General features: G+C 35.6%; 1 protein-coding gene across 1 annotated transcript; it reads right to left on the bottom strand.

Moving 5' to 3' along the window:
• Window positions 1–762: 762 nt before the first annotated feature.
• LOC148865168 (chaperonin CPN60-2, mitochondrial) lies at window positions 763–6,364 on the bottom strand. The gene is made up of 17 exons (XM_088980400.1): window positions 6,084–6,364; window positions 5,930–5,954; window positions 5,660–5,791; window positions 4,688–4,847; window positions 4,331–4,506; window positions 4,089–4,184; window positions 3,589–3,693; window positions 3,213–3,299; window positions 3,016–3,105; window positions 2,819–2,899; window positions 2,665–2,733; window positions 2,488–2,565; window positions 2,228–2,323; window positions 1,890–2,093; window positions 1,536–1,641; window positions 1,359–1,437; window positions 763–1,232 (listed from the first exon to the last, which is right to left on the bottom strand). The coding sequence occupies exons 1-17, from the start codon at window positions 6,119–6,121 to the stop codon at window positions 1,127–1,129; spliced, it is 1,728 nt and encodes a 575-aa protein (XP_088836526.1). The 5' UTR covers window positions 6,122–6,364; the 3' UTR covers window positions 763–1,126.
• Between the last annotated feature and the right edge of the window lie 6,080 nt (window positions 6,365–12,444).

The raw sequence follows: 12,444 nt of genomic DNA, 5'->3' as shown, positions 1-12,444 counted from the left end.
GGTTTCAGATCTAATTCGGTGTATGATTTAATATTGATCATTGAAAATGCAAATTTTCTAAAACAATGAATATGATTCCCAGATGAGGGGAAAAGAAATTTTTGAAATTTCGCCCAACTTATCTACAGAGTTCGGCCATCCATATGATGGATCTATATTCCTTTCAAGTCATAGTACAAGGGGGTCTTTGTCACAAAACAAAGTACAACGAGGTCTTTGTCACAAACCCCCTAATACTGGGGGCCTCTATAATTTACCCTTTTTTATTTGGTTTCATTGGTTTGATTCAATGTTCAAAATATCAATACTGGATGAATCGATACTGTTTTTTATACATTATTTTATTTTCTACAATCAATTCAAAGGGGTCAGTTTAAGTCTCCTCCAATCCCCTAGACCAGTCAGAACCCCAATACACCCACTATAAGGGGCATATGGAGAGGTGCCAGAATAATATGCATCGTCCGATACGTGTCGATAATTTGAACCTTGGTTTGATTCGATTTTCCAATTTTTGATGAGAACCACCTCTACTCACTTAAAAGTACAACCCTGATGGCCTGATACATCTGTTAAATTGGTTTGGAGTAAATCTTGAATTGCTGTCTACATCTTCAGAAAATGAATTATGACCTGCACCCTGGCTTCAAATCATTAACGTGTTTGAACAACCAAGCCCCAAGAAGAACAAAGTGAAAGAAAATCTCCAATTAGCAGCACACAAACGTCAATATCAATCAATAAGAGGATCAAGTGTTGCTATTGCAGCAGAAGAAAGTTGTTTTATTTTTTATTTTGAGATAAACCTAATCCTGATTTCCCTTCTGAACAGAGTGCTCAAGAGGAGTCTTTACAATCATCAGCAATAGCTTTTACTCCAATTACGTACCAGCATGAACAAAACTTACCTCTCACTATGATTACACGGATTTTGAGCCTCAACAAGAAAAATAATTTAACAAAATAAGTGGTGCAGAGGACAGAAAAACCATAGTTGAGGAAAAATGAACCCACCACCGTTCAAAACCCTAATGTCCTCAATCTGTGTGATTTTATGAATATAAATTGTATACTAAGCTGATTGGATCAGATCACTGCTTGTCTACTTAGTGAAGACTTCAGAGCTTTAATAATCCATGCCTCCCATACCAGCGCCCATCCCTGGAGCTTCCTTCTCATCCTTTGGGAGCTCAACTACAACAGCCTCGGTAGTCGTCATCAAAGATGACACGCTGCATGGAGATACAATAACAATTTAAGCACAAATAGTAGAGATTTCAGGATAACCAAAATAAAATATAGTTGGAATTAAAACAGGTACCAACTAGGTGAAAAATCTAAAAGGTGCCCCTAGTTACCTTGCAGCATCTACCAATGCAGTTCTAATCACTTTCAGTGGGTCGATGATCCCTGCCTTGACCATGTCTACATATTCACCTGGTTGTATGAAAGGATGAACAATACATCAATTTTTTACAACATGAAAATAAAACCACAAAACCATTATTCTCATGATAAAGGGACACTTCACATACCTTTGGCTGCATCATATCCAAGGTCAGGGTTATCCTGCTCCAACAGCTTGCCAACGACTACAGCTCCCTCCACCCCAGCATTTGATGCAATTGTATGCACTGGTGTCTGCAATTAATAGATGAAAAGGAGAACCTCCAGGCATTAATTTTTGCATACAAGAAAACCAACATGATTTACCACCAACTGGTCTAGCAGCAATCTAAAACACTAAATTTCAACCAATAAGCAAGCCCAAGACTTTAAACAAGTTGGTGACTATGTATGTCAAATCCCATCGGAATAGTTTTTTCATACACTACCAAGCAACAGCGAGAGTCACACAAGGTGATTTTGAAAGTAACAAATTTGGATACCTTGAGAGCATTCTGAATTATTTGAACACCAATCTTCTGGTCAAAGTTCGCAGTATGCAGCTTATCCAACTCTTTTGAAGCATAAAGAAGTGCAACACCACCACCTGGTACAATTCCCTCTTCCACAGCTGCCTTGGTGGCATTTAGAGCATCAGTAACTCTATCCTTTTTCTCACCAACTTCAGCCTCGCTGGCTCCCCCTATCTGCAAATAAACCCCAAAAGTTTCCATCACTACATCAGAGAAAGTGAGACAAAAGCAACTCCGGAGCAGGGACCAAGAAATCCAAATCAAAATTGTAAATATTGCTTCAGCAGTAATCTATCAAAAAATAATACCTTCAAAACTGCAACACCACCAGAAAGCTTTGCTAGCCTCTCTTGTAATTTCTCCTTGTCATAATCAGAAGTGCTCACTTCAATTGCAGACCTTAGCTGTTTGCCAGGGCATTCAAGCAACGAGACAAATTAGCACTTAGAACAGCCATTCATCTTTAGATCCACCAAGGGGGCAAATCACCAACGCTTTCAGCCAAACAAAAGATCAAAAAAACAAAGCCAAACATGAAAGATGAAATGACATTAGAGAACAAAATTACCTGCTCACACCGCTCTTCGATGGATTTCTTGTCACCAGCACCATCCAGGATGACAGTGTCGTCCTTAGATATTGTGACCTATAAATTCACTAGCAGGTTACATTTCTATGCTTCCCACTTTTGTGCTTCAATTGAAAAAGAAGAATACAATCTGGATAGGAAGAAAAGAAGACACACCTTTTTACATGTTCCAAGCATATCCAAGTCTACCTTCTCCAGATTCATTCCAAGTTCTTCTGTTATGAGCTGCCAAAGAAAATCAAGGTTAATTTATTAATAAATCATATCAGAACATTATCAAGTCAAAATAACAACAAGGCAGTTAACTTACATCACCCCCTGTTAGAATTGCAAGATCCTGCAAACCAGCCTTCCTGTTTTCTCCAAAACCAGGAGCTTTAATGGCACAGACCTATAATATGTTCATAATTCACACTCATGTCAATGCTAACAATCTTCTCTGGCCATCCAACAATCAACCATTCACAATAGAAACACAGCATTTAAGCGCATGCTCTACTGCAGTACCTTGATTCCAGCTCGAAGTTTATTTAAAATGAGAGTTGCAAGTGCATCACTTTCTACATCTTCTGCAACAATTAACAAAGGTCTTTGCCTCTGAAGCTCACAAGAAAAATCTAATTAGACAAATGGATTACAGATTTTGAAGTTTTTAGCTAAGAAATAATTAATTCAATCAATACAACCAAGAATTTGTTGCTAACCTTCAGGGCAAGCTCTAACACCTTAACCACAGCATTTATGCTTGAAATTTTCTTCTCATGGATCAGGATCAGAGGATCTTCTAATTCCTGTAGCAAATGAAAGCTAGACAATATTAAAGCTGGAATTCAACCAACTCTGCAGACCTCTTTTTTATCAGAAACAAATATAGCATGAAGGCATAGTTGCAGCTTCACCAACTCTGCAGACCTCTTTTCTTCCTTCTTTTTAACAGCAATAATGAGAAAGCAGGCACATAGTTGAAACTTCACTAAGCAAATTGATACTGGTATTCATATTGCCTATGCCCAAAACAGGGGAGCTGAAAGTAATATCAGGTTAAATGAGAGGTTTACTCATCACAGATAAAGGGCTTACACATTTTTGAGTCTTCTGGTTAGTGATGAAATATGGAGAGATATAGCCTCTGTCCAGCTTCATTCCCTCAACAACTTCCAACTCGTTATATAGTGTCTTCCCATCCTGCAACAGTTTATTAGCAAATAAGAAAAATGAGACCCAAATATGTAATACTAGTACATAAGCTTATGAATATAAAAAGGGATAGAATAACTTGTTGAAAGTAAAAATAAGAGATTCCATGCACAACGTCCATACACAAGGGACAAAATAAATATGAAAATGACAAGGATTTCTGCAATTCTAAATTTACATCGTGTGAATTCCATATGCAATGAAAAAGGTTCAGTAGGCTTTTGAAGTGTTCCAAAAAATAGATTCAATTTCTGTTAATCCATTATAAGGAACAAGAAAGAGATGTAAATCTAAATGCACATGCAATTTGGATAGAGCTATGACAGAAATTGGAATAGTCACAGGTTAACAGATGACCAGTAAAGAAGAACTAGGAAACTTACAGCTATGGTAATGACTCCCTCTTTGCCAACTTTCTCCATAGCCTTGGCTATCAGCTCACCAATTTCTCTCTCCCCATTTGCTGATATTGTGCCAACCTTTTTCGAGACATAAATATATTAGTTGCCCACTAATACCAAAACAAAAAGTGATGCTTCTATGTTAGCACATTTAAATGATTACTTCATGCATCATTACCTATAATTCCAACAGAAAAAAAAAAACAATAAACCAGAATATCAACCTGTGCTATCTCCTCAGATGTGCTAATCATTCGTGCTCTGCTCTTCAAGTTTGTCACTACAGAATCCACTGCCATTGTGATCCCACGCCTTAGATCCATTGCATTCATTCCAGCTGCCACTGACTTGCAGCCTTCTGAAAATATTGCACGTGTAAGGACTGTGGCACAAGTGGTACCTGCAAACATGTCACAGTGAGCATATGGATGCAGTTATTCAGTGTCAATATGTTAACTGTTCTAATAGTTATTGTCTTGGATAAGTTAAGTGGATAATACAAAAATAGCATACTATCATCTATATAAAGTGTTTCACTTACATCCATTAAAAGGATGATGGGTGTGATGTACAAATCTTACCATCGCCTGCTACATCATTGGTTGCATTGGCAACCTGCTTCACAAGGCTAGCACCCATGTTCTTTACTCTGTCCTTGAACTCAATGCTCTTTGCAACAGTGACACCATCCTTTGTCACCTTGGGAGCACCAAAGCTTTGTTCAATCACAACATTGCGCCCCTTTGAAAAACCAAACACCAGGCCAAATAAATTAGCTTTTTTTTATCAGTAACAGATAAAATCAGCTACACTTAGAGGCAAGACCTACAATGCTAAAAAAGTAAGGAAATACAAGAACAATTATGAAACCAAGTTGCCATCACGATCGATAATTATGCACTTTATCTTTATGGCAACTAAATATAGAACCTAAGCCTAAATCAAGTGACAGCAAATTTCAACATTCAACATCCAACCCCAAGAAACAGGGCTACAGGGGGAGAAAAGAGGGAGAGGATGACTTTATCACAACGTTTCGTTTGGAGGTCTTTTCAAGAATATTTCTAGGTGGGATTAAAATACAAGTTTATGTGGTTAAAACCTATTGCTCTTCATTTTACCAAAATAATCCAATCCCTGCAATAGAATCCCTTAAATGCCATCAATGAAATTCTTAACCCAAATGAAATTCTTAGCGCAATCAGCCATGGAGGAGTAACGTACTTGAAAAACTTTCTAAGTGCACGAATATATAAACTTGTTGCATGTGATACTTTGTTTTCCAGACAAATGAAGGTACACTTTAGTTTTATATGCATTTGAACAGGCTAGATACTATCTCATGTGGTTTTTCTACTGAATCTTAAGACAATTGATGGTCAATTTATATATGGTCAAAATGTTCATATAGTCATTGCAACATTAAAATTAGCTACCAGTTCAAATCTTCCATTTTCAGTTCACCGCAATCATTTCCTATTTCAGTTCAAAAATGAAAATAAAACGCCATAGTTCAGTAACCGAGGCAATGTGCTTGTGATCAGGCCAATTACCTTAGGACCCATGGTTACTTTAACAGCATCAGCAAGTTCTTCAACACCCTTAAGCATCAAAGCACGAGCTTCAACCCCGAATTTAATGTCTTTAGCCGCATAGTTCCTGTTCCAACTCAACCTGCTACCAACCTGAAATCAACAAACCAAACCGAAAATGAGATAAAAAGGAGATCAACCCCCTTTAATAGGCCTCTATTTAACCATTCCAAAGTAGTAAAAAACCACAGAACAAAAGAAAATATAAATAAATAATACACCAATTCTCACCTGCTGTGTAGTGTTCTTAGCGATCCTGCAAACGCAAAAGAACGCAACAAACGATTACAGTTTAGCAGAAATGAAGAAGCAAAAGTCAGAATGAATGGAAGATCAAACCATGGTTCACTTCTTTTATTCAAATTCCACTTCTGCCTCTACTTACCGGGCTTTGGAAGCAAGATTGGCAGCAACGCGATACATGATTGGAGTAAGAGTTGCAGAGAAGGGGACAGAAGTAAAAGGGAGTTATGGTTAGGGTTTGGAGTGTCGCTTTGCACAGGAAAATAAAACAGCTATGTGGTGGCAGTGGAGGACGTAAATAGAGCGGACTGAACGGGTTAGGCAGAGTGGGTTCTAGAGAAAAGAAGTCTCTAGAAGACTAGAAGCGCCTCCTTCTAGGGTTTAGGGTTTTAGAGTCCAAAGGATAGTCATTTTGTTTAAATTAAGCCACATACTCGCTTAACTCTGTGTAATGAATTCACAGTGTGGGCCCTTGTTGGGCCTGGGCCAAACAGCAAAAAGATGTTCTTTGAAGGACCCTGGACTTTGATCAGGAAATAATATAAAATGTGCATTCTGGGCCCTAGGCCGCGACAACTTAAAAAACTTAATGGCCCAGGTAGATCTCAATCTTCAATAATGAATTCATGATAGTGACCCATGTTGGACCTGGGCAAGAAAAGCAAAAACGAGGGGTTTTGATGGACCTGGGTATTTATTTCTCTTTTCGGTAAAGAAATAACTTATGGGCCTGGGCTAGAACAATAAAAAAAATCATGGAACTATGATGTAACTGGGTCAAAGATGAGTCTGGATCCATCGATATCCCCGGGCCCAAGGCCCACAGCAGCACAGCATCCATTGGACATTAGTCTTCATTATATGCACTAGTAGTAATTAGTAAACCATGACAACTGTTGAGTTCACATCAGCGTTCCACAGTACATCTCATCCCGAGTATTAGGAATATCTCCCGTACTTATGATTGGGAGATGTTCCGAATGCACGTTAAGATGTGCATGTGGGGCGGGGAGCTGATGTGATCTCCACCCTATTTACAATTATAGATTCTTCTAATGACCATTTGATAATTGAAGTGGTTAAACCGACTGATTTTTTTTTTTTTTTTTGTTTTGACATGACTTTTGGCAAAAGAAAAATAAAATGTACAGGGCAAAATTTTTGGCCTCAAACCAACTAATAGGTTCTCTATTCCTTAAAACTTAAAAAAAAATTAAAAAAAAAAAAGGTTTTGGCCCAAAACAAAATTGTCAAGTGGAATATTCTTAGGCAGCAGAGGCAAATATTTAAAACCCTTTTGGCCCAATTGGTCGAATCCGATTTGGACCTAGCTATGTGACCAAACACGACCGAATATGTCATTTTGTATAAATGGGACCTACATGTGGTTTGGGCCTTATATGGAACACTAACGTATTCACTCGTTATTTGTCACATAGCCCATTCCATACACTTGTATTTGTAGCAGATTTTATGCATAGGTGGCCATGTGGAAGAATCCAGGGTCATTAAATTCCCTTTCGGGGATAGCTCACCATCCTCCATCCCCTTTCCCCCGAATCCTAGTGGCAACAAGATTTGATCCCAAGTCTTTAATACAAGTTAGAGACTTGTATTAAAGTTCTTCTCTAACTAGGGTTGTTAATGGGTTAGGTATGGATTGGGATAAATAGAACCAAAACCAATTTGACAAGAAATGTCAAGGAAATGAAACCAAACCAAACCCTATAGGTATGTAATTTTAGATGTAGAACTAAACCAATTGGTTCTCGAGACAATTGAGTCTGATCTTGTGGACTTGATTATAATAAACTTGCTGAAAATTTATTATACATATGGCTGATGTTAGGTTTGAGATTGTTCTGGGCTAGGTAGAACCAGTTTTGAATCGATAATAATTGGGACAATAGATTAAGAATCGGAAGTGACCCATCGATACAAATCTTGGAACTAGAACTGGCCCAATCAATTTAGGTCCATTAGGTTAGACTTGAGCATTGACAACCTTGTCTCTAGTGTTGAATTTTGTTAACCTAGAGGTCTAAACCTTTGTCAACATTTAAAATGCCCTTAGGTCAATTGAGAGTTTAGTTGAAGCATGCTTGAAGGTCGAAGTGTTGTAAAAAGAATGAAATGCACAAAAATGGGGTGCCTACAATATATATTTTTCAATCTATGCATGTTCATTTCGTGATGGATCCTTTCTAAGTTTTTTTTTTTTTCTTTTCTTCTCTTTTTCTATATTATAGGTTTTTCTTGTTGTGGTTAATTTGAGTTAAAGAAACTCCGTATTGTAATAGGATTTGAACTTGAAGTATTTTCCTTGCCAACTAACAAGTAGTTGAATTGAACTATCATTTTTCTTGACTATCCTTAAATTCAAGCTCTCCTTTTAGTCTTTCAAACTTTTGAGTTGAACTTGAACCTATTGAACATTTAACAAAGTCGAACTTGAGCTTGAACATAGAGTTTGAATCAAACTCAACTCAAATTTGAAAATATGAGTGTATTAACTGATCCAAGTCATGACCATTCAAGTCTTGTAAAACATAATGCTTTTTTGCAAAAGCCACAATTCATCAGTAAAATGAGTCATAATACAAATATAGCTAATATTATATTTAGAGGTCCAAATACCAAAAGTAAGTGCAACTATTGAATTAAGATTTGACAGTGTACAAATTAAATCTTATTTATATGACCAAAAAATTTTTAAAGCATCCACTCTTATAGTATTTCTAGAAGCTTATTTAAATTGAGGATTTACACATTGCTATGAAAAAATTTCAAATTTGGGATCTTCAACTAATAAAAAGGGTCCTTTAGTATGTTTATTATGTATGCTAATTCCTATCTCATTTTTTTATTGTGAATAATTAAAATTACCAATAAAAAAAACACATTCAATTTGTATTTGAATTTCTTTATCAATTTTCACCAAATGCGTTGCTATATGTCTAGCTAATGTCTGATGCCACCTTTTCTATGATAACTAAAATTAGATTGTTCTTTTTCCCTTTCCATTGATTTCTACAACGAACATTCTCCAAACTTCACTATTCTCTCTGTTGCCACTCCGAGCACTAAGAGTGGCTTCATGAGTAGTAGTACCATTAAACCGATATCAGTGTGATCACAGTGTGATTGGATCTCATTGAGAGTTTAGGGAAAAGGAGTTTGGGAAGTACCGGCCATTTTAATAAATTCAAAATAAAATATTAAAATTTTAAATTTTAGATAAAGATGGAAATTAACTTCTACTTCCCTAGTCCACCATTCTAGTATCCCAACTTGATTTCAATTGATAAAGATTTTAATCCTTTGAAATTGCTAATTTGAGACACTTGATAAATCATTCTTGTTGAAACTTGAATAAAGTGGAGAGTTATGGACTGAGGAGTAAAAGACTAAGGCCCCATTTGGCATCAAATCTCCCATTTCTCATTATTAGAATCCATCCTAAAAAGAATGAATTTTGAGAATTTTCTAAATTCTAAGAAAGAGTGAGGCATTTAAAAGTACTTTTTTCTTCTAATTATTATTACTATCTTATTTGGAGAGTTACAGAAGATGTCGTCAAAGTGGTTTTCGCTGGCAACACTCACCCCATCACTTTGCCATTGTTGTCATCATCACTAAAAGGAAACTCCTCATCAATGAACTGAATTTCTTCATAATCAAACCCTAATTCAGCATCAAAGGCATCTTCTTCATTGCCTTACTCATCCATGACATCCACATTTTCATGAGCCAATATCTTTTTCCCTACAACTTTCACCAATTTCAAATAAGAGGGATATACTTTGATTGGAATCCGATTTGGGGGCTCAAAGGAATACTCAAAGAAATCTTCATTAAGCCGAAGATGGGTGTAAGTTGTGGCTTCTCCATTATTGGATCAATTAATGGGTGGTGGCAACCTATAAGAGTTGAGTTGAGGTTTGGTTTAGAATTCAAGCTATTACAAGGGTTTCGTGTGTTTAAGCAACTTTAGTTGGAGTGAGTTTTGTGGTGGCAACCTGTCGGAGAGCTATTATGAGGGTTTTATGTGTTTATGCAAGCTTGAGCTAGACAAAGGCATAAAGACAATGAGAAGAAACACACAGGGATAAAGATTCATTATTGGTTTCAAAATTGGAAAAAATGGCACTAAATAGAAAAGGGTGATGATAAATAGGCAACTTACACTTTTACCCCTGCTTTCATGTGTGACCAAGTTACACGTGTTCATTATTTTAAAGTCATGTAGCAAGGATTGCAAGAATGGAGAATCATGATTCTCATAAGTGAAAAAAGAAATCACTTCTAAGAACCTTGCCTTTGGATTAAAAATTCCATCTAGAATGAGATGGAAGATTTAGATTGGTTGGATCCAAACAGCATTCTCACTCAGAGAATCGGTAGTATAAGAGTATGTGAGAGTACGAAAGGGCATGAGAATTGGTGTGATGAGAGTGAAAGAGGTAAGAGTATTTGCAGGAGTTGGGAATTATTCAATTAACCAAAATACCCTCATAAATTAGTCATTTTATAGTTGTTGGGAGGGCATTTTAATTTTTCATAAAGTTAATTATCACTTCACCAAAATACCCCCTCAAACTAGTTGTTACATAGCTATTGGGGGCATTTAAATCATTTTTTGCCACTATGTCAAAATAAACAAACACCCCCGAACTAGTTGTTTTATAGCTATTGGGTGAGGTATTTCTATAAGTCCCCAACATTATATTCCTCGAGCATGCCGGCACGAGAAAGTCGGCGCATGTCGTGTTGTACCATGGCCTAGGGGTTCAGGTTGTATGTGGCACAGCTGAAGTCGTGTTGGGTTGTGCTAGCCTGCAAGCAGCCCAATATACAATACAATTTTAATTAGACTCGTTCATGCTTCCTTATGGGCCTAATCAACCTAAATTTAAAAAAAAAAAAGACCATTTGTATCATAATGAACCAATCAAGCACCAACATTAAATCAAGGAAACTTAAATGTAGTCATGTGCCAAATTTCACAACCAAACTCCCAAGATAAGCCATATATCTTACATGAAGCCACTCAAATGATTTTGATCAAAAGAACCCCCACAAAGGATATTTTACATCACATGACTTCAAATCCTATGTCCAAACCACACCACAATCTCCAAAGCACTAAAATTAAACTTGATACCAAGCTACACCAAAAGATCTGCCAATTCCTCTGTTTAACTTGCATGATTCTGATCTAACGATATTGGTTAGCCTACATCTACACTCTTGGACGTAATTGTCTAGTGTATATTTCCAAAATATTCATTCACATTAAATCTAAACACAAAAATGCAAAACCTCACTACCCACTTTTTGAAGATTCCATTTTAATGTTTTTGATTAGTCGATGTCTTTAAAGCTTAGAACTATATATACATTCATATATCACTAAACCAATCAAACCTACAATCTGATCTCTACCATTCTTCCAAATTTTATGCAAAAGGTCCTCCATTTAATCCTTAAACAATCTCAGACTTCATTATGAGGCCTTCAATTGTTCAATTCAACATAACTTAGAATACTTTGTGCCATTAGATATTTATTTTTGCCCACTCAATCCAAAATCCATCTTTTTATTGGATTCTAGATCCGTACTATATATAAAGTGTGCATGTAGAGCGGAAGTTTTTTTAGACAAAAATTACCCTCTATTTCTTTGCTTGAGAAAGGGTATAAACGTTATTTTACTACAACTTTAATGCCAACCTTAATGGCTACTAAAATGTCCATATTTGTCCATTAAATCCATCTCTAATTGCAAATGTTGAAAATGTAATTTCAATTATTACTTCCCACCTCATTTAATCCCCTCACATTAAGTGTTACACTTAAGGTATTAACTCCAGGTTTCTCTTATTAAATCCTATATTTAAGTTATTTTCACTAATAAATGCTACTAATTAAATCTATGTCAATCATTTTTAACAATATAAACCCATCTATTATAAAACTGACTAAAAAACAAAACCATTCTTTGTCCAAGTGGTAGCTAAGCAATTCAACCATACAAATCAAATTTATCAACCTATGAAGTCATAGTTAGGTAATAAAATTTTTAAAATAGAAATAAATATAAAAAATTACAAAAAATATAGAAAAAATAGGCACAATTATGATATTTTTATTAACCAAATTAAAAAACAAGTGTAATAAACAATACCTATTTTTAATGATAATGAAAATGAAATACATAATTTAGAATTGACAAAAAAAAATAAAATCATTTTATTAGTAAAGATCAATAGTTTAACTTTTTGGTCAATTATGTTAACATTTAATATCATAAATAAATAACAAATTTTAATAAAATATAAAAATACAAAATGAAAAAAAACATAAATTTGCAAAAAAAAAAATTCAAGCACATGTATAACATCATATAATTAATATATTAAACAAAAAGTAAGTATGACATATTAGAATTATTTTTACACGTAGAAATACAAATATATATATATATATAGAGAGAGAGAGAG

The sequence above is a fragment of the Nelumbo lutea genome, chromosome 3 (genome assembly GCF_056320005.1).
Source record: "Nelumbo lutea isolate HS-2025 chromosome 3, American lotus-T2T, whole genome shotgun sequence".
NCBI lineage: Eukaryota > Viridiplantae > Streptophyta > Magnoliopsida > Proteales > Nelumbonaceae > Nelumbo > Nelumbo lutea.
This window is presented reverse-complemented; position numbering and strand designations above follow the sequence as displayed.

What these genes read in the sequence shown, in the direction of transcription:
- LOC148865168 (XM_088980400.1), bottom strand. Translation starts at nt 6,121, where the DNA reads ATGTATCGCGTTGCTGCCAATCTTGCTTCCAAAGCCCG. An exon ending in CTAAGAACACTACACAGCAG is followed by an intron (nt 5,792 to 5,929) that starts GTGAGAATTGGT and finishes TGTTGATTTCAG; the next exon opens with GTTGGTAGCAGGTTGAGTTG. An exon ending in TAATTCAGAATGCTCTCAAG is followed by an intron (nt 1,642 to 1,889) that starts GTATCCAAATTT and finishes TATTAATTGCAG; the next exon opens with ACACCAGTGCATACAATTGC.